The sequence below is a fragment of the Centruroides vittatus genome, unplaced genomic scaffold (genome assembly GCF_030686945.1).
Source record: "Centruroides vittatus isolate TY-2023 unplaced genomic scaffold, ASM3068694v2 contig_1520, whole genome shotgun sequence".
Lineage (NCBI taxonomy): Eukaryota > Metazoa > Arthropoda > Arachnida > Scorpiones > Buthidae > Centruroides > Centruroides vittatus.
Genome location: NW_027120941.1, coordinates 113,848 through 137,385, shown reverse-complemented (window position 1 = coordinate 137,385; position 23,538 = coordinate 113,848). Strand labels below are relative to the sequence as shown.

The 23,538-nt window shown below is 34.2% G+C and overlaps 2 protein-coding genes across 3 annotated transcripts in view; one reads left to right on the top strand and one right to left on the bottom strand.

Annotated features, from left to right (window-relative positions):
- Positions 1 to 6,159: 6,159 nt before the first annotated feature.
- Positions 6,160 to 23,538, top strand: part of LOC136968760 (small ubiquitin-related modifier 3-like) — a 30,034-nt gene continuing 12,655 nt past the window's right edge. For both annotated transcript variants that reach the window (XM_067262794.1, XM_067262795.1), the window contains exons 1-3: positions 6,160 to 6,300; positions 14,933 to 15,058; positions 20,735 to 20,874. In XM_067262794.1, coding sequence (XP_067118895.1) covers positions 6,283 to 6,300; positions 14,933 to 15,058; positions 20,735 to 20,874 — 284 coding nt within the window. In that variant the 5' untranslated portion in view covers positions 6,160 to 6,282. The remainder of the gene's footprint in view (positions 6,301 to 14,932; positions 15,059 to 20,734; positions 20,875 to 23,538) is intronic.
- On the bottom strand, positions 9,017 to 10,960 carry LOC136968761 (THAP domain-containing protein 11-like). The gene is made up of 3 exons (XM_067262796.1): positions 10,837 to 10,960; positions 9,662 to 10,261; positions 9,017 to 9,495 (listed from the first exon to the last, which is right to left on the bottom strand). The coding sequence occupies exons 1-3, from the start codon at positions 10,958 to 10,960 to the stop codon at positions 9,017 to 9,019; spliced, it is 1,203 nt and encodes a 400-aa protein (XP_067118897.1).

Genomic DNA, 23,538 nt, shown 5'->3' with positions numbered 1-23,538 from the left:
TATATTCCTAATACGGAAAGGAAGAATAAATATACAATTAAATTTGTTATTGATAAAAAAAATAAAATAAAATAAATTTTGTTTAAATTTTTTAAAATTTTTTAAAGTTTTTAACATTAGAGTATTAATGAGTTTTTATCGATGTAATGAGATGTAGTTTAAATTTAAATTTTTATAAATAATCTTATTACGTCACCGAATTTGTTATTATGTCGATGTTAATTTATTGATATTTTTAAATTGTATATATGTATACGTGTATATATGTGTGTGTGTGTTTTTTTTTATTTATTAAAAATAATTTGTAATGTTATTTATGAATATATTAAATATCACTTTCGAATAGTCGTGACCTTTAACCTTTACTGTGTTTAAATAGTGATAACTGACGCTTTCGTTGGATTCGCGAGGACCGATACGTTATTCTGATTTGTTTTACTTGATTTTTATCTTTAACACGAGAGTTCAAGAATATATTGAAACATTTAACGTATATAAATTGCAGTAAAAATAATAATAATTTGAAAAATTTATTATTGATTGTTGTACATGTGTACAATTTAATGTTTTTATTATGATAGTTTTTCAAGATGTAAATTTTTTTTATATTCGAATGGATATACTGTATACTGAGAATTCAAGTAAATAAAATATATGAAAAAATTAATGAATAAATAAACACGTATTAATTTTCTCGTATTTTTATCTACGTAAAATCTTGCTATCAGACTTTAAAGGTATTTATTACGATAATTGACAACAGTTATGATCCGCCAACTGGTGTTGAATTCACTCGACATGAATATACACTCATTGCCATAAAAATTAGCGCACCAAGAAGTTGTAATCGAACGAAATTATACATGTTTGAGTGTAACGGTGATGCATGTGATTACAAAATGAAAGAAAATGGATCATTTATGAATCCATTTTCATGTATCCTAATGAGCCACCTCTAGTGTGCCAATATGATACCGGCGGGCGTGGAGACGTACAGTTGCTGTATGGTGTCCTGTGGCATCTCAGACCACAGTTGCTGCAAGCGGTCCTCTAGTTCGGCCAAACTCCTGGGCTATCGAACTTGGCATCCCAGACATGTTCAATCAGGAGACCGGGCAAACTAGGAAAGTGTAACAGTGTGGCGGAGGCACCCTTGCTGTATGTGATGAAGCATTGTTCTGTTGAAAAATGGCTTTTGGGAGTCCTGCCATGAGAGGCAACACATGTGACTGCAGGATGTCACTAACACATTGTTAGACTGTTAAGGTCTCTTGAATCACTACTAGAGGTGACCAGCTGTCGTATGTGATGGGCCCCCAGACCATCATACGAGCTGTGGGAGCTGTGTGTTGCTCCAAAGCGTATGCAGGATTGAGGTGTTCACCACGGGGCCTCCAAACATAAACACAGCTGTTGTCAGTGCCCAAACTGAATCTGGATTCATCGCAGTAGACGACCCGGTTCCATTCCGTTGCGGTTCAATCTCGTTGAGAGTGACACCAATCCAAACGGAGGTGACGGTGGGTACTATCAATGGCAACACACGTAATTGCAGTAGCAATACGAAATGTTTTTCATCCAGGCGCATCGAAATAGTACGGACAAACACGTGGGCCTGTAATGATGGCTCCCCTGTGATAAACTAGCCCGCGAAAAATTTTGGGTATTTTTCAATTTATCTGAATTCGATAGCGGCTCCCTCAAATACCTTAAGAATTGGTTTCATTTGCAAGTTCTCAGCGGCAGAGGTAAGCGATGGCAGCGAATGTTCAGAGCAAAGATATTGAAGTTTATTTCGTTGAAAGCGGTAGTTGTAGTAGTGTCACAGTGTGGCAAAACTAATTTCCACAGTAGTTAGTCTCTTGGACTGGCAGCACTGTTTCTCGCTGCATTTGAATTTGTAACAGTCGTGCGTTTTAGACACGAATAAAACCTTTTGTTAGGGTAACGTCTTTGTCTCTTTATATTACAATAGTGTTTGGGATTCTGAAAATGAAAAATTCGCCAATTAGAAACTCGAATACATCATCCAATTAGATTTACTGTTACACTTTCAAACATGGGATATATTCTATTGTTCTGACATCAGATGTATACTCACTTCTACTGACTATCGAAAGCGACGAGTCTTAGAGCATGCCATTAAGGGCGGTTTGGAAATTGTAACCGGTTACCGATTACAATTTATAAATCGCCCTTAATGGTAACGGAAAGTATTCGACACTTCTCAATTTTTCATACTAGCGGGACAAGCAGCTAAAGGATTGTGAGATGGTTTTATAGTAAATACTGTTATCGTCCACTGGAGACCTTCATATGGAATCAAGGCTTTTATCGTTTTCGCCATCCGGTTTGGCCGAGGAATATATAATAATACGTACAGTTTATTAAATAATAATATTTTTTAAAACTCTTTCCGCCATGTAGGTACTAAAAGGGCCTCTTTAGCAAGCCTATTATGGATTCGGGCAGACCCACAATGGGGCGGCCGGGTGGTGACGGACGGTGACCCGACATCTCCGAACAGACCACCCCAAAAAATTCCTGGGGATTTTTCGACCCATCTAGATTTGATTCCGGTCCCCCTGAGTGGTATTGACCACTCGGCCATCCGGTCGTTATCTGAGACGGTTTTAACTAATCAACGTAAAATTAAATCATACTGTATATTACTGTCCGATGTAATAATATATGCTGCTTGTAGCTGTTTATCGAGAAATTTTATAAAAGAAAAACTGTTATGCTAGCGAGACACGTCATTTTATGCGGTATTATCGAAACAAATGAGCGAGATCGTTCTATACATATTTGCGCTCTGTGTTCAAACATCAACTTTGATATATGTCCCATAGAAAATTACTAACTTGCGTTTAAATAAATTTTAAACGCAAGTTAAGATTCATCATTTTATTGCATTTAGATGTTTATAAATGAAAGATATGAATGTAAAACACTAGATTATTAGATCAAACTTCATCTGTTATATTGAGAACCTTTTGTATTTAATAATATATCATACTTAAGTTCCTAAAACGCGTCGTGAACAAAATGGTGTACCGTACATCGTATATCAATTTCTCGCCGAAATAATATATTATGTGAGAGATATCGTACATTGCAGATTAACTAAAAGCAATTTATGTGCAAGTGTCTAGTGTACTGTACAATAACAAACTGTTTATATGGAAGTGTTGCTACTTGTTATACTTTCAAGACAGTATAACAATGTGACGGCCGGATGTTTGAGCGGTTAAGACTTCAGTCTACCGCCCTGAAATCGAATTCGAGCTGTTGAAGAACCCAAGATAATCTGTACCGAATGTGTCAAGTCCTGTCCCATACAGTTCGACAGTCCACATTATACATCTTCAGAAACCAGAGATGGATAAGATTCAAAAAGTACTCCAAACAAAACAAAAACTCACCAGCTGCCACATTGCAAGTATGGTGCAATATACGATAAGCACGAAGATCTTTAATGATCTTAGGTAAGAGTTAGTAATACTGAAATACGAGCGAGATTTTTGCGCAGATAATTTCTTACCACAAATATACATCAAACGAAACCCGACATCATAAGCAAATACACCAATAACTGCCGTAAATGATCGGGCTAAATTTTGGATATATGATTATAGATTAGAAATAAATTTGGCACTAGAGTTAGGCGTTAGGCGCCATCTCTTATTAGAATTAATAATTAATGCCAAATTTATTTCTAACCTATAATCATATATCCAAAATTTAGCCCGATCATTTACGGCAGTTATTGGTGTATTTCGTTACCACAATAAATTTAACAGAAAAAATCATCACAAAACGATTACTGATGCGAATGTCTGAAATTCTGTTTAATGAGTGCAAATTGTGATTACCAGAGCCCCTTCGGCCGCCAATTTTAAGTGTTTTAATCTTTAAAATTGGCGTTTCCACTTCCCGGGACGAGGACCCAGGGGTTGGATTTGTGGGAAGCGAGTGTTCGGGTTGTTTCATTGTGTGGAATTACACAGAACCAGGCGCTTGACGTGTAAGTGCATGAGTGCGAGAATTTGAGTAAAGGTTAAACGGTGTATATCTTCGTGTAAAGTGATGTTGTGTCCGTGTGTCTGTGTGTGTGTGATCGAAGAACATCTTCGGCATGTCTATATTAAGAGAAAAACAGTAATTACGATACGAGAATAAGATGTGTGATAAAATGAAACGAAAGTGTTCTTACCATCGGAGACTTCGGAAAATATTTACTAGTACGATAAATGGCCACTTCGTCCTCTTCGTGGTAAAGTTGGGGAGAGAGATTTTTCTCCCTCCCAAATGTTCCTACAAAACACAAAGAGAGTGAGAAAACGAAAAGTTCATTCATTTATTATCTAAGGTCAGCATTATTACCTTTATCAGATAATCTTTCTTTCCGAACAGTGTCATGAGGAGAGCGAAGGACCTGACTAACCTAACCTAACCGGAAGCTCAATCCTCATAACACCTGTTTAGGAAGAAAGGTCGGCCGAATGTCGTCCTGTGAAGAAACGTGTCACGTCCGAGTGGTCACAATCGGGAGTCAAATCCGTTGTCGCGACCGAGTGTCACGTTCGGGAGACAAGTCCGTGGTCACATCCGGGTAAAAGGAGGTCATGTCCGAGTAAAGGTGTCATGTCCGGGTGATAAAGTGTCGAATCCGGTAAGAATGTCACATCCGGTTGCAAAGGACGAGTTGGGGAAAATCGAAGGCCAAGGGAACCGCAGCCACCCGCAGCAACAAAACCGTGGTCCCTCGACTTCGGCGGCGTTCGCCTCCGATTCTTCCCCGTTCCGACTTCCGGAAGGCGGTAGCATCCCCGTCGCGGACAAAGAGACAGAACTCCTGACAAGAGGGAGCGATATCGTACTCCAAGAAGACTCGGACGAGACATCACTCCCTATGTCTTCCACAACAAGGCCTGTGGCCGGCTCATCCCTGACGGCCTTGGCCAAGTGAAATGGATTCAAAACTCTCCCGCCTCCGGGAGAGTGCCAGGCCACACGCACTCGGGAAAGGTCGTCACTACCCGCTGCCTCTCGCTCGACGGTCTCCACCGACACCGAACTAATCGATTCGGCAGAGACCCAGTCGAGCCCCTGGTCCTCGAACGTCTCATCGGAGCCGTCCGAGGAACCCCCTCCGGCGCCACCGCATTCTTCCGTCGGAACCTCCGGCAAAGCCACGCCAACATCTTCATTCTGAAAAAAGAAAATTTGCAATTAGTCGATTAAAACAAAAGCTTAAATTCTTCCGAGAAAAGCAAAATGCTCGCCGCAGCTTTCGAATTAAATCTAAAAGATTTGAATCAGAAGCGCAAACGGCGTCCATCGAACGATGTGCCGAGATATCTTCTGGGACCGATTCTCCAAGTAACATTAAATAAATTCTTACGTCTAGAGCCAATATGGACTAAGACTTACCTGAAAAATCTTTAATCTTTTCTGCAAAAGACAGCAAACGGCAAAAAAGCAACGCAATCGAAGAGCACAACAAAAGCACGTCCGACCAGAACAAGAAATACAATCGAACTGCGAATCGTCATGTGTGACGAATTTCGAACAAACGTTAAAAGACGCGTCAACAATGTTCGAATTACGTAAAAATTCGAATTAAATTTTATTGTTTTAAAATTAATTTATAATTTTTTTCTAATTTTGCTTCAATCATTCTCATGTGTTCGAAATTTGATAAATAAATTATCTTCTGCATTTACATGGTGCAGAATGTCCACCGTGAAGAGATAAAAGACGATGTTTTTAAATTCTACGTCTCGAGGCTCGACCATCTCGGAAAATTGCCCGAAATTCGTTTAAATAAGTCGATAAATATTTTTTTTTGTCCATTTTCGGCCATCGCATGAAATAAATCAAATTCTTCGGATTTTGATTTGTTTCGGCCAATATTATTTCGCTTTTCGGAGAGATTCGTCAGTTGCCGTCCGATTGCACGTTTCGCGTAGTTGTGAACGGCTGCTCTAAATCATATTTCGTTTTCTAATTTAATATATTTTTTCTTACCCTAATTAAGAGAATATGCATTGGAATAAAATTAAAGTAATAGTTTATTTTTTTAATATTAAATTTATTATAATATGTTGGATTTTATAATTATAAATACAGTAATTAAATTTCTTGGGCGGATTTTTGGCGTTGTATTACATTTACTATTGAGGAACCTGTAACTAAAATAACGCATTTTGGCATATTTTCGATTTGAATTTCTTCGGTGTGCGAATGGTGTTTAAGTTTTAAATTACGAAAATAACAATGGCTAGTGATTCAAAGGTATAATTAAGTTTTAAAATATATATGATAAAGTTTTATGTAATATAGTTTTGAGTTGTCCTGATGACATGTAAACTTTTAAATGTTTGAATACTTTTCTTTGCATAACACAATGCTTAATACTATTTGTTAATTTAGATCAGACTCATGTAAATAATTATTTTATTTAGGTTAATAAAAGTCCACTTTTCCATATTCAAAGTAAAGAAAGAAGTGATCTAATTTTGCCCTTTGATAGTCTCACATTATATACCTAAACAGCGACATCTGTGATTTAATTTGAGAAAATAATTATCAGAAATTAATTTATGATAATTTCTAAGTATTTAGCTATAAGGTTTGTAAATGTTGAACTTAAAATTATTAATAAAATGTAAGTTGATAGGTCCTCCTCCTTTAATTGAATTTGTTGAAATTTGCAAAATATTGTCAAGTTGAAAATTAGGTTAATGTTACTTTAGGCACAGCCTACAATAAGAAACAGCCTAGTCAAATGGGGGAAATCCCATTGAAGAGTTGTGTCCAAACGAAAATATTTTCTCCCGCTAGATGGAGCCACACAACGGACCATAACAACACACACTGATTAAGTTATCCTAGCTACATGCTGTCATATGTTCGTAAAATAAAACAGTAATTCAAACAGGATATAGCAAATTATTGATTTTTTTTAATTAAGATTTTGCCCGGATTTCTGCAGAACAATCTAAAACAATAGACATGTTATCAATAATTATCTAGACGGTTAAATGCGATAATAATTAATGGGCTAGATGTACTGTACCTATTCTGGTCATATTAAAACAATTTTCAACTTTAAAAAATATTTTTATATCCTTACAATTTTTTAAAGCAATGAAACAGTAAAAATAATGCAAAAAACATGTTCTCTTTTACTTTATTACAATAATTTTTATTAATTTTAACATTTTATAAACAAAATTTAAATTTTTTAAAATATACAAAAATCACGAGTTTTCACCAGGCCTGTACCAGTTGTGGCCACCCCATGTTTATAGAGGTGCCACTTTTATTATTTTTCTTGATAAAGCTTTATTATTTGACGTTTTGGGTCTATGATTCTCCCGAATATAAGTGTCGTTCACAGTTCTTATGTAGTTGGAAATGTAGGGTCTGATGAATTTTCTTAGAATTACATTACACAGTATATTTTGGTGTCCATCTTTACCACACATAAACAATGGATTTTTCTCCATCCAAGGAAGAATAATCTTACATAAATTATGCATCACAGCTGGTTGCTGAATTAAAAATGGTAAGCCTGCATGAATAGCCTTCTCCAGTTGCTGCAAAAACCCAATAAACTCTACTTTTGGATATAAGAGCCCGCCTAGATCATTTAAATTTATTATGCCCATGATAGGTGCAGGGGATTTCACTGATGCAAGTATGTCCAAACAGTCGGAACATTCAATTTTCTCTTCGGTGATACGTACTAAGTATCCAGCAATGTATGCCATTGTAGCAGATTGAATGTTTGGCTTTATAATATTGGAAGGTCTAATCTCTAGCTGTTTCAGTTGTGGCTCAATATGCTTAGTAACTTCCTTGATAGTATAGTTCTTATCCATGCATGCCTTTAAAAATAATAAATTATTATTATAATGATTACTTTATTAGGTATATTAAATTAAATTAAATTAGGTCTATTAAAGTAATTTATTAATCAAAATATAATACCTGATTTACAATAATGGACATGTCTTCATTAGGAGACATCCATTCCTCACAATCTAAGCTTTCTGCATTGCTTTCAAGGGATGCACTAATTAGTCCTGTTTTAAGAATTGTATGCAGTCCTTGCATTATGCTGCAGGCGTTTGTCTGGTCATTGAATCCAGACATGGACCGCAGTCCACTAAAAAGGTTCTCTATATCATCTGAATTGAATTTTCTGGTTAATATAAAATCAAAACCATTCTCCAACAAATACCTGATACACAGAACAGTGGATCTGGTTGTGAGACAAGCAGCTTCATAAGTTTGCTTACTGATAAATTGAACATTGGGACTGTCACAGCTATCTTTCCAGGACTGTAAATATCCCAAAAACTCACCATCCAACCAATTGAGCCTTTCATCATTAGCAGAAACAAACTGCATCACTGTTGCATTTCTGGAATGAATGTGGTGTTGAGTATTGCTGATATTGTGAATAGCAAACCATTTTTGCATCATTTCCAAATACTCAATTGTGCCCTCGGCCTCAACAAAGTTCAAGTTCCCAAACCTGTGTCCGTGCTTCTGTAAAAACTTCAGTGCAGCAATTACATTTTGGCTGCATATGTCCACTGCACGCTTAACCTTCATCTTATCAAAATTTGTTGGATAGACATGTTTAAAAGTTAAGCATCTTACTGGTTTAATAACATGATCTCTCTGTAGGTGAAACAAGTTTCGGAGAAATACACCACTAATATGTTTTCCATGATTCACCATTACCCTACTTGGAGAAAGAAGCAATGACCAGAAATTTTTTAATATATGACATGGATCATATGATAGGAATATTGAACGATTATTATCCATTGGATGTGGAATCTTTGGAATTGGAGGGTTAACAGCACTAAGTAATTCAAATAACTTAACATTTTTACTATGGCCATCAGCAACTATCCTGAGTACTTTTAGACCTGCTGTCTCCACTGAATGAATCACATCTAAAGTTAAAGTATAAAGTTCCTGACCTTTTAAATCATTGATAAAAAAAATATGCAACAGGAATTCGAAAATTTTTTGATAATCCTGAAAACACAAAACACAGGAGACTATTTGCTGTGACATGTTCAAGTCCAAGTTGTTTTTCCAGGCCATTCATTTTTACTGTTCCCACTACTTCGTCTGCTTGCTTGTTATACTGTTGATTAGGTTTAATGGTCATTTCATCCAAAATAAGTGAACCTAATTTTTCCACTTGTGACAACTTTTTTGCCTCCTGAGTTAATCGTTGCTTAATTAGGGAACCCACACTAACCCCAGAAACAGAGCCTATATATCTTTTCAATGTTGATTTTGATGGTAATGATAAAAGTGGAGTTTTCCTAGCAAATGTATATGCCCTAGAAGACTTTTTGCTCCATAAGACACAGTATTTTACTGTGTTGTCACTCCAACGAGGCTTTTGTTTATTGTAAACAACCAGCTGTTCAAGTATGAAATCTGCTTTGCAGTTACCTAAAAGTACAATATAATTTTATTAGTCACTAACACAAATCTGCCAAAAAAGTTAAACAATCAATAGCAGATTACATAAAACCAATTTTGTGTTATAATGTACTATATTGATATAATAGGATATTAGGAATATTAATATGTTATCACATGAATTATTGTAACATACCTTGGGCACTGTCATTCTCTAAGCTTTCTATATGATATTTTTCAAGCTTTCCAGCTAACAATTTATTTTCTGCTTTCAATCTACGTTGTTCTTCATACAGGCGCTTGATAGTGTAATCTTGTCTCCTGCATTTCTGCTCCAAAGTTTTCAGTCTTCTCTTGTCAGAATTCAGTTTTAACATTGTATAACTTGTCCCTACAGAAACTTCTATACCAGATGCAGAACTAGATGGCCTTATGTCACAGTCTGAAAGTTCACATCTGGCTGTGGAACTAGAGAACCTGCTTTCATAGTCTAAAAAAACAGCTCCGTCCACAGGACTCATTAATGGAACTTGATCATGTACTTGTTGCTCAGATTGAACATGCTTTCGTTTGGTACCAGTACAAACTCCTTTCTTGGGACTAACCTTTTTTACTTCTCTTCTGGCTTCTTTACAAACAATCTGCTTATAGGATGGGTATTCGGGAAAAACGCTTGGGACGGCATTTCGAATCAATATTCTCTTTTTCAATCCTGGTTTATAATCTGATTCTAGAAAGTGCTTACTGCAGACAACTGACCAGTCACTTGGCTTCCAAAGTTTGGAACTGTTTTCATCTGTAAATTTTAAAAAGAGTTAGCTTATACAGTAAATCTATTAGTTATACCATCTATAAATAATTTGTATGCATAAATAGATAAATTGTACAAAAATTTAAAATGCAATTGCAATATAGCCTAATCTCATTGAAGTTAGGGGTTGTGCAAAAACCGTACTTGTCCTCATTAAGGGGGAGTATATGTATTTAATTTTATTTGTATTTTAAAAAGCTGAAATTAAATGCTTTTCAAATACACCCATGTAGTTTTCAGCAATGTCTTTCTACCGTTTTTGAAATATCCGAGAAATTTGATAAAAGGAAGTAATATATAAATTTTCGAGGGTTGAAATTTTCCATGTGCTTTTTTAGGGAGGTTTTATAAAAGCCACAAAAGATCATAATGGGAAGGGGAAGTAAGATTTGGGAAATATGGGGACACGTGGTTTTTGCACGAACCCTTACAGCATATAATAAAATAATTGCAAAAGTGTAGCATCAATGGCAAGTAGCATAGATGTTATAAAATTATTCGTTTTTCCTACATTTAATTATGGAGTATTAAATAATTATGGAGTATTAAATAAATCTTACCTTTTCTACTGACAGCTTTTATCCATTTTAAACGTAAACTCTCTTCCGCTGGATATTCGTGAAAACTTGTTCCATCTTTTTTTGATTTATTTGATGTACAAAACGGCACAGAGCAATGAACCATTTTAAATCAAACTTTATAAAAATTTACCAATATCTTGATGTAAAATATTTTCAAAATTTTAATTTTTTAAATATATTATAACCACGTCTTTACAACAGAATTAGCATTGATTACTTGATCGAATAGTCCGGTCATCAGCGCTCCTAGTGAGGACTATGTGCAAACCGCCTCAGGAATCGACACACGTGTTCAGCGCAAATGACTAGGCTGTTTCTTATTGTAGGCTGTGCTTTAGGTAGCCAAGATGGCGGCTCGTCTCTAATTCCAGTAAGGAAACAGTGGGACGCACGTTCTAACCTAACCTAACGTAACCTATTCTAATAAATTACCATAATTATTAGCACCAAATTATTGGAATAGGTTAGGTTAGAACATGCATCCCACTGTTTCCTTGCTGGAATTAGAGACGAGCCGCCATCTTGGCTACCTAAGGTAACATTAACCGAAAAGTATTTCTTCTGATGTCATCTATTACTTAATTCAATGATTTAACATATTGTTTATCGGTATAATTCACACATTAATTATTTTTTATAACTTGGACTTGCCAGTATAAGATGATAGATCCATCAATGAATAGTACCGTATTAGTCTTTTGTATAGAGTTTAGAATAGGGGTATCCAAAATGGTACTGGGTTTTTTTTTAGCTCTTTCCACTATGTGGGCACTAACAAGGCCTTTTTTAACAATCTCATGATGGGGCATCTGGGTGTGAGGGACAGGGGGCCCAACATATGTGGATGGATCACATCCTAAAAATTCCTGGGGATTTTTGACCTGTCTGGATTCAATCCCAAGTCCCCAGAGTGGTAGGCTGCTATCTTGACTGCTCGGCCATTTGGTTGTCGAAACTGGGGGTCAACTGAATGCCATTTATTCATAAAAGTGTAAAACTACAACTTGCAACCGTGCCCAAAATTTTTTTGGCTAAATGTAACTTTTTAATTTTAAAATTATTTTTTGCTCAAAGCTACCACCAACCAAAGCCAAAATTATCGGGCTGGAAATGGCTATATTAATTATAAATTACAATATAATTTGCTATTAGAGTGTGGCGTTAGGTGCCATCTCTTGCTAAATTTAATAATTATAATTTAATTACATAATTTTTAAATAATTTAGACCGAACTGGAAGGAAAGAATCGGCCTAAAGCGGGATTCGAACCCGCAACTTCTGCAATCTGTGCAGACACGTTACCAGTTACGCTACCCGGACCTTTGGTCCGATCTCCCCATCCAGTATATCTAAGTATAAGCTACGGCCATTACAACGCCGGCTGGGGACACATCAAGTGCCCACGTCCAAGACATTCAACTGGCCATCGCAAGCCCGGCAAGGCATATATATATAAACATCAGTAGCTTCGTAGGTCGTAGCTTATACTTACATGTACTAGAAGGGGAGATTGGACGGAAGATCCGGGTAGCGTAACTGGTAACATGTCTGCTCGGATTGCAGAAGTTGCGGGTTCGAAGTCCCGCTTTGGGCTGATTCTTTTCTTCCAGTTCGGTCTAAATTATTTAAAAATTATGTAATTAAATTATAATTATTAAATTTAGCAAGAGATGGCACCTAACGCCACACTCTAATAGCAAATTATCTTGTAATTTATAATTAATATAGCCGTTTTCAGCCCGATAATTTCGGCTTTGGTTGGTGGTAGCTTTATGTATTACGGGTTGGCTGATGTTTATTTTATATTTTTTGCTCTTTGTGTAAGTTTGATTTTATAGATCTTTTTAAAAAATAAAATGTATCAAGTTGTAAATGTGAAATTCAGACATGTTGATTTTTTTCTAGAAATGACTGGAAAAATGTTGTAGAATGTTTGATTTTGATGTTAATAGAGTAACCAAAGGACACTTCGTCAAACATTTCATTGGAAATAGATGCATCAACAATGTCTGACAATATGAAACTTTGAAAAAAATACAATCACAAGATGTTGCTCTATCGCTTCAAAAGTGGCCATAATGCAACAAAGATTCACGATTTCAATCTGGAAAGCATTTGTTAAAGTGTTCACATGTGAATAAAGATCAACCATGTGTTACAAGTGTCAAAGTGCCAATTGTTTAGAACAGTGGCATGCAGTCCATGGAAGCTGTGGAAGTGCCGCTTCCCTTGTATTTTTTAAAATATAAATATGGTACATATTGTGTGATTATTTTCATAAACATGTTCTTGTATCTTTGTTTCATGTCAATGAGTCTATCCTTACGTTTCTATATTCAACGGTTGACTCAACAGTGAATTTTCCATTGAGTCCCTCCGTTGAATGATCTGATGTCATGTTTTGTAGAAAAAAGAAACATTTCCGTTGAAAGGGCACTTTTCATGATGGCCGACTTAATTAAGAAGGCAACGATTGTGACTGTTTTGCTAAATAATTAAAGTAACTCGCTTAACCATTATTTGAATAAATTCTTTTATTCAAATGAACCCTTGTCTGTATCATTTTCTAGTATACTCGGTCTTTCTTCTCGGTCTATAATTTTAATTAATTTCTTAAATATTTATATTATTAGGAAGACTTAAAGAGGGCCAAATATCAGTCGTAATCAATTTTGTACAAATGAAAAAAATCTTAATATTTCAATATTGACCAAATTATCCAACATAATCGTGCAATCACATGTTTTATTATACACAGCTCATTCATTAATCTGTCCGCTATTACAGCATCCATAGCAAGAGCAAATGAATAGTTTCTATAAGTGAAATTTACTTTTGGCCACATTTTTTTTTTATGCAGCAAGAGTATAGCGAAATGACATCACGAGCAGTGTTGGCCAAGTAGAAACCAGTTTCACTGTGTTTGCTGTAAAGCGCTTCTCGAGCGCTGCATAAAGAAACATGGCCTTTCCACGGAAGCCGCCATGTTAGTTCATTGAATACTCAATGGTCTTTCAGGTTGTTGAGACCAACAGTGAAACATTACTGACGGCACTCGTTTCAATGGAGAACTCAATGGTTCATTTAGAAACGTTTTCTTCTCACCATTGAGTCAACCATTGAATATAGAAATGTATGGTATTTTAGAATAAAAATAAATAAGTTGTTTATTTTTGTTATTTCCAGTATTTGTTTTTAATTTTTATGGAAACAGCTTTTCTATCATCAAATGCCACCGCAAAGGTGTAGAAAAAGGTGGTAATCTGCATTGTCACAATGGAGCTGCTTGCAACCAACATCACTGTCATGAAAGAACTTGCCAAAGTTCTTTCATGACAGTGACAGGACAGCAGCTATGAACAACTGGACTGTTTGGACATCAAGATAAAAAAAAATTGACAAAGTCAGATACTGCCACAACAACATGCCAATACAGAACAAAGATGATCTTAAAGAAGCTGGCTAGTCTGGGCTAGGAGTTTCTGCATCATGCATTTTAGAGCCCAGACTTGGTACCAACTGACTACCATTTATTTTGCACCCACCCAACAGAAATGTGTTACCAATGTAGAGTTCAATGACATATCCGACACTTGAGGCCCTTCAATGAAAAACTCCAGTCATTCTATGCTCACAGGATTGATAGTTTGAAGCAAAGATGGCAAAATGGAATTGATGTTGATAGTTATTACGTACCAGGTTGAACTGTAATCATTGAGTCAATTGTCAAAAAAATCTTTTTCAATATTTCTGAATTTCATCTTTACAACCTGATAGAAGACTTTCAATTTTATTTATTATTAATATATTATTTTTCCACTCTTGATATTTCTTAGATGGTATGATAAGATCCAAAATGTTGCAATAAAGGGAATTTTTGAATTTCGAGAATGAAAAACAGTCACAAATTCACAACCACTAGTTTTAATTGAATGAATAAATTTATGGACAAGTATAATTTTATATATTCAAAAATTTTATAGAAAGTAAAAGTTGTAAAAATATTCACACACATTTCAGTATCAGTCTTTAAAAAAAATTTTGTAATATATAATTTTAATTACTTCTTTTCTAGGATGTTAAGGCAGAAAGCGAACAGATTAATTTAAAAGTCGTCGGTCAGGATGGTAGTGTTGTCCATTTTAAAATCAAAAAACATACACCTTTTAGGAAGTTAATGACCACATATTGTGATAGAGCAGTAAGTAATGCATTATAATGTATTTGAAATATTGATTTTTAATATAAATATGATATAGATTCACTTCTGAACACTTTAATAAAGTTACTTTAAGTATACTACAAGTTTACTTGAAGTATCTTTAAAATATATATGATTTTTTCAGCTGAAGTTCTAGGTGTTTAGTTTTATAAAATAGCTAAGGGAATAATTTTCTGGTCTTTGTTTTGATTTCTACCATTAGATAATGTTAACCCTTCCAAAAAAGGGGCACAATCAAAAATATCAACATCCTATGAGTTTGAATAAACTTTGAATGTCTTCCTGTGGGAAGGTTAATCACATACTTGACTTAGGTGAGTCATTAAATAAAATATTATTATGGCTAAATATTTGATGGCTAAGATCAATGAGCCCCAGAATGTCTACAAAAAGGCAAAAGAATGAAAGGATAGGGGGTATGCCTTATGTGGCAGTGTTCAGCAACTGCGAGCAGAAAGAATCTTTGTATGCGCTTCCAACTCGTGAGTGACCTCTGTCCAGAGTGGATGTGTGTTGTTTACAAAATGGCAGTGAGACAACTTTGTTGAATGCTTGTTATGGAAAAATATGACAAGCATTAAAACAGTAAATTTGAAAGGTAAATGTTTTTACTACCAAGATACACAACAAATATAAAAAATCTTCATAGAATAAGTTTAAAAAGTTTTATTTTTAAAATGTTGCATTTACAAAATCAGAAATTGTTAAATTATGTAAAAATTATTAATTTAAGTATATACAACATATATACACAATTTATTTGTTATTCTGTTTACATTCATCTACAAAATTAGCCATTTTCTTCTTTGGAAGTGCGAACAATGAAAGCAGCAATCAAACTTGCTTGGTAGCTGCTTCCTGCACACACTTGTAGAGGCATCATCTGGTGGTCACTGCATGCTAAATGTACTTACTCTGGACATGCACATTTGCTTGAACCAGTTTGTCTGTTTTGCTTGGATGCTCATTCATGCCCACAGTTGCTGGATGTTGCCATGCAGGATATACTGTACCTGTACCCTAAGAATTCTCCTACTGGACATTTGCAGAGGACTTTCTCATAAGGTCCTGGCTTTACAGGGGAGAATATCTTGTTGACTGAAAGCAGAATACATTTGTACTTGTCTGGACTTCAGCATGGAGAGATATTAGTGTTTATGCAGAATGCCAGTTCAAGGAATAGATGGGGGGACTTTGTGGTATTATGACCACTGAGGAAGCCTGCAAAAGAAGAACCAAAGTGGAATCACTGCTTCTAGAATACTCCTCTCACTCGCTGTGAATTGGGTGAAAATTATGATGTGTAAAAAACAAAGCATTGTTGTACAGTACAAGATGTGTAAAGATGGGAAAGTTTAAGCCCTTAGTTGGTCAATACAATCTTTGTTCAAAAGATAATAAATAGCAATATGTGTCAGATTTTTTAGTTATTTATGTTAGGCTCAAAGCAATCACTCATTGAGAGAAAAAAATGACCACAACATGTTGTGGCTAATTCAAAACGGCCATGAAGCGAAATTTGCATTGTGGCTTTCATGATATTTGACCATGATGTGTTGTGGTGATTAAGAAAAGACATAACGCGTTCTGAACGTTAGCTGATGCAACCATGATACGAAGGATAGGTTGTCACTTGTCAACGGGCACATTGCAAACACTTGTGGAGTTTGTATTGTGTTCATTCTTGACTAGTGCTGCCATTTTTAGGGTAATTGCCTTTTTCCAGAGTACAATCAATCTCCCACTACATAGTGACACCAACTATATAATTCCAAATGTCATCAACTGACATTACATTATTTAAATTAATTAAATTAACATTATTCATAATTGATTTGTTCTTTAAGCCTATGTAAATATAAATTATGTTCCATAAACAAAATCTTAAGTTCACTTTTGTTAGTTGTGCATTCTTTTATACCACAATCACGAAACCAAGGTAATTGTGTATGTTTTAAACTAGTGGTTCCCAACCGGTGTTCCGTAAGCATCTCCCAAGTGTTCCGCAGATTTAGTCGCAAATCGGAAAGTGTACAATCGTATTCGAGCCGCCGAATATCAAAAAATTAAAATCATAAAATTTTCATAAACTTAAATATATATGTACAACTTGTACTTATGGAGTGTACTACTGTTTCGAATAAGATAAAGGCAATGATAAAAACTGAATGAAATATGTAAAAAAACATCAGGCACAAGTTTCCCATTAAAGTTATTTAGGTATATTTTTTCCTGTCTCAAAATTGGAGTTAATAATATGAGTAGAGATTCTGAATTATAACTGCTCAATTCTAATAAAATAACTGATTACAAGCTTATGTATTTCATATTAACTTATGTAAGTGTTCCGCTAAAGAAAATTGCTTACAAAAGTGTTCCGCATCCTAGAAAAGGTTGGGAACCACTGTTTTAAACAAATTGCCATTTGTATTTTTTTAACTTTATCTCACTCTTCCAGTCTATCCAAAATAATAAAATTTAAATTTTTATCACATCCATATAGGCTAAATTTAAGCACCTATATGCAATAAAAATTGAAATCAAATGATAGGGACAAGAAGTAATTTCTTTGTAGTAATAAACCTTATTCTCACACATTACCAGTACATGACATTTTTATAGACTTCTTTATCCAGTCTACTTTTATATTGTTTTATAAACAAATGTTGTTTGAATTTATTTTTTAAATTTGCTGCAACTCAATGAAATGTTTTCTACATAAGGGAAAGAAATATACTTTATTTTTCTAAATATAACTTTATATTCACTGACTTCTCCAGTACTTGACTCAGGTATTCATTTAACAAGCTATATTCTTTATACTCTTCTTCGGGTTTCTTTAACTTTTGCTATTCTTCTAATCAATCTTTGTGATCTGTTGTATATGAATAAACTTTTTGCAAAGCTAAAATATTATTATTATTCTTTAATTTATTATACTTTTTTACTTATTATTCTTCTGTTAATGGACAATATAGTTTATTTGTTGTACAATTCATATTTTTTAAAATTTACTCCATTTGTAAAAGTTGTGAGACTAGAAATTAGGTCAAATTTAATAAAATTTGTTAAATATGTAATAAATTGGTTCAATTTTTTCCTTTATTTTAGTTTTTTAAAACCATTATCTTAAAAATGGACTGTGTGAATTATTTGAATAAATACAGTTGTCGTAATTTATATAAAATATTAGTAATTATGCTACTACAGTGGATTAAATTAAAATCGGACTGCAGCAATAAAAAGAAATTTACAAATGAAACATACATGGAGCTAATCTTCAATACACACTGGTGTTCTAAAGTATTGAATGCATACTATAAAATTAATATTTTTTGATAAATTGAGTGTTAATGATTATGAAATGTTGAATCAGTATTAAGTCATTTCAATGAGAGATGCATAAAAAAATGCTCATTTTAATGTCAGTTACTGCTGTGTCAACAGTTAACTGTATAATATTCCCAAATATGCGAGGTGACACCTAGAAATAAATGCATTGAAGTTTTACATAAGGAAGCTCTGAATATGACTCAAATTTCCTAGAGACTGAACTATTCTTGTTGCTGTTCTATTGTTGCAACCTTTTAAAACTTAGCTGATTTACCTTGTAGTGAGCAGCACCACACATTTGCCAAGGGTTGACAAAATTCTCTGCTATTTGAGCTGAAAAAACTTGATTTGTTATCTTTCAAGAATTGATGGAGCAACAGGTTATTTGGACATTATTCATATTCTGTTGATTTACATAAACTCAGCAGGCTTTCAGTACTTTAGAACACAAGTGGAGTAATTCCCATATTTTTCCCAGCATGGTGCCAAGGTCTTGGATTTCCTGTAAGAGATTGCCCCTGTTTGCAGCCAGTGACACATGACACACCATCTTTTGCATGTCCTCATCAGGTGTGAATTGTCACCATAAAGTGCTTTCTTTAAGGACCTAAAGATATGAAAATCATTGGAGATAAAGTTGAAAGAATATGGTAGATGTGGAAGGATATTGGATATATTTTAGGCTGTGTTGTGCTGTATGCAAATGCTAGCTGTCAGCAGACCATGTTTTTGTTGTGAATTTTAAGCTTTAGGTGCTGTCAAAACATCACAATATTTCTTACTGTTCATTGTGTTTTCTGCTGTAGGTAGTGCTTTACAAGCACTCCCAAAAAAGCATGAGTAACATTTTGCTGGCAGACATTTCTGTTTGGACTTTCTTTGATTAAGGGGAGCCTAGATGAACATGAACAAATGAACACTTAACATCTGATTCAATTTCTTGAATCTGAGATGTTAAGTGTTTGTTTGACTCATAAGTAATCATCATCTTGGATTCTATTTCTTTGATGGTGATACATATTTAATTATTAATTAACTAGCAGGTACGCTGGTGTTGCTCGGGCAAAAGTAACGATAGCAAAGATTAAGATTATTACGTTATAGTCAACCTTACCCGTTTTCACAGAATGCAAGAATTGGGTCCCCCTGTTTCCAGACTAATTAGAGAATTTTTAGATGGGTCTAAAAATATGTTCGATTTCTCACAAAAACGAAAAAAAACTGTATCTGCACGTCGCTTTCTCTTAACAATTCCATTGTTGACACTTCCATTGTTACTTAACACTTCCATCAAAAATGGAAGTGTTAAGCCTTAATCCTGTCCCTCTCCCCCGTGGGGAGGAATTTTGAGAAATCCTTTCTTAGTGTGTGTTCTCGTGACGTACCCTTACTGTGTACCAAATTTCAACTCCTAACCGTTTGGGCTCTGCGCTGATTATTATTATCATCATCATCAACTCGTCTCAATTATATATATAGATAATCATTTGGAATAGTTGTTAAGTGTTTATCAATTTTATTAACTAGATGTCATCATTCAGAACTGGAATATTTGCTTTCTGGCATGTAAAATTGCACATATGATTTGCTCCTCTGATTATGCATTGATAAGTCATCTTCCTCTGCTCTTTAATGTGTCAAAAGTACTGAACAGGCATGAGGTTGGTGCTTCTTGAAGTCTGTGTTTAGACCCTTAGGGTCTCATCGTGTGCATATCTTTCAGTATCAATAGTTGTAGCTCTTCATTGACAATTTTCTGTCCTGACTCATAAGTAATCATCATCTTGGATTCCAATTTCTTTGATGATGGTATGAGTTTGTTGATGTTTACAATGACATGACGTACAGAATTTGTGGAGACTGTGATGCATCTTCAACATTTTGCACTGCATTGGCAAATTACAGGCTGAAACAAACACTTGGCTTCTGCTGGAACATGAAGATCCATATACTACTATCACTCTTTGAAAGATTTCTGCTAGTTTCTTACCTTCTGCAACAAAACTGATGGAATGCATTTCTTTGTATGTTTGTATTGATGCATTTTTCAAAATTACAGATTTTGAGCATCACCGGATAATACCATGCTTCAGCTGCATTCATTGCTAGACAACTTTGACACACATGTAGAATGCCATGATAGCACAGCATGCTGTCTTCCTGCTTTTATGATACCAGTTTAGTTTTCATTTAATCCACTGTATTCATAATTATGATATGAATTATTTCATATATTCAATATGGAAACTCATGTTTTTATTAAATTGTCACTTTTGTATTAATGATGTTAGTTATCTAATCATGTATGAATATTAATTATAGGGTCTTAACATACAAAACGTGAGGTTCCGTTTTGATGGGCAACCTATCAGTGAATTAGATACCCCTTCTGGGTTAGAAATGGAGGATGAAGACACCATTGATGTATTTCAACAACAGACTGGTGGCATTCTTTTAAACATGTAATATAAATTTTTTGAAGTTTTCAACCTATTTTTATATAAACAAAAACTGATTAAATTTGAATTAAATATAAGTATCTAATGTGAATTTTTCACTTATATATATAAAGCCTTAATAGTTGCAGAAATTAATAGATTTGTTTTGAGATTTGTATATAAGTATATTTATTGTTACTCAGAGCATAGTTGTGTAAAATATATATTTTTAAACTTAATAAAAAAATAACTTAATGTAAATAATTTATGTAAATTTTGTTTTTTAAAGAAATATACATATTACACACATTTGTAAATTATATTAAAATCATGGAGAATCAGTGATTTGATTAAAAATTGTTCTGTATTTTTAATATAATGTCTTATTTCCAATGTCATGAGGTATTGATAAAAATCCCTGTTGAGTATTTTTTTGTAAGTATTGGGTTGTTTGGAAAGCTGTTAGGGACTCTTAAGAGAAATAAACAGTTTTAAAACTTAAAAACATACCTTTATTCAGTTATGTATGCACCATTGTTTTTAATGACAGGTTGCCACTGACACTTCACAATACCCTCTTTGGAGAACTTCCTAGTTTTCCCATAAAAAAACTGTTCCACAAGATTTTTGCAAGCTTCCAAATTACCAAAGCTTTTATCACAAAGGGAATTCTGCAGAACCGGAACAAATGGTAGTCTGATGGGGGATGGGATAAAATATCCAGCCTAGTTTCAATAATTTTTGGTGTGTTTGTAAAGATATGTGCATTCTGCCATTATCTCGATGAAATACAATGTTTTTTCTGTTGGCCAATTCTGGACATTTTCCTTCAATTGCCATCTTTAATTGATCCAGTCGGAAACAATACTTATCAGAATTGATTGTTTGATTCTGTTGAAGCAGTTCATAGTACAGAATTCCTTTCCAATTTCACTAGATAGTGAGCATGACCACCTTCAGATGAAGATCAGCTTTTGGAATTTTTAATGGTGGTTTGTTTTTCTTGCCCCACAATAAACAATTTCCTTTTCATCATCTGTCACTAAATATTTCAGTAAAGGAAAATTTTCATTTCATTTTTGAAAAGAATCACAAATGGAGATGCGATCCAGTAAGTTCTTTTCAATTAAGTTGAGGTACTCAATGTCGTAATGATTCACATATTTGAGCTGCTTCAGGTGTTGAAATACAATACTGTTTGATGACTACACTATGTCTGCTATATCTGCTGTGATGAAGGTTGTTATCCAATACTGTTTTGATCTGGTCCTCTTCAATAACAGTCGGTCTTCCAGAGCAGGAGCTTCCCACCTTAAATTTAGTGAACTACTTTTGAACATTTGACTGCTACAGCACTCTCACCATAAACATTACATATTTCTTTTGCTGTTTCTATGGTATTTTTGCCTTTTTGATGAAAGAAAAGAAACAAATGTCAAAAATGCAATATGCTTGCTTCCATTTTCACAAGACACATTAAATGCCCATTACAAAAAGAAATTTTTATAATGGATTTTCAATTTGTCTTGTAACAGACATTTTTCATATTTGTTGATTTGTACAATTCTAATAATTTTCACATCATCCTGTGTCTCAACTGTCAACTAAAAAATTGAACGTTCCAAACAACCTAATACTTATCACTTCCTAAAAACTACTACTAAACTTATAAGATGCAGTGGCATAGCGAGGGGGTGCAAGGGAGTGTATCTTGGAGACCATTTGGGCACCTCTTGCAGAGGGGCACCCAAATGGTCTCCAAGACAAACTATATGTGTTTCTGGAGAAGGGAGGCATGCCAATAAAGTGTTGTGCCCAGGCACCAGTTATGTTCGCTACACCACTGACAAGATGTTAGATTAATTGCTGAGAACTAATGAAGTTTAAATGACAAATACTAATCAAAAGTAGAATTTTTTTACATTATTATTTTTGACCAATGTATTAAAATGATTAATTTATAAATTATTTCTTAAATTATTGTGATGATGTATTTGTCTAATCCAGTTTTTAAAAAACTATTGAACAGTTTTCAGTTTTAATCATATAAGGTTCAACAAGGGACAATTTTAAACTTATAGTACCTTGTTGTAGCTCTATTGTGTACCACTAAAGGTATGTTGTTTGCAAATCAAAGCTTTAGGATGGATGGTGAACCTTTAGGAGGCAAAGTAGAAATTTGTGCATGCTGAAGATTGAGTTCAGTTATTTTTAATGAACATTATTTCTTTAGTTGTTCTAATTAATAAAAATTAAAAGGAATTGATAATTGCATCATGATGAATTGAATATAAAAGAAGAATAAAAAGCTGAAATTACAATCCTGCCTAATATGTCATGTGGTAGGCAAAAGTCTTTTAACATGTATTGGGAATGCATGCAGTAGGTTTGCCATCCTTGCCATAAGAGATGTAAAATTAATGATAGTGATACATAGATTTTTATTTGCTAAAGATAAGCATTTGTTATGCCCATATATAATAATGAATTTTTGTATTTTTAAGCACAATAAATGAATTTTTCATCTAAGGCTTAGTCATTTTATAATGGGTATATTAAAAGCTACATTTCACATTTTTTATCACAACAAATGTTATAACTAAACAATAATAAAAAATTTGCTGTATTTCAACTGAACAATATTAGACTTCAGAATCAATTATTCAGTAACTTATGCTGCATACAGAT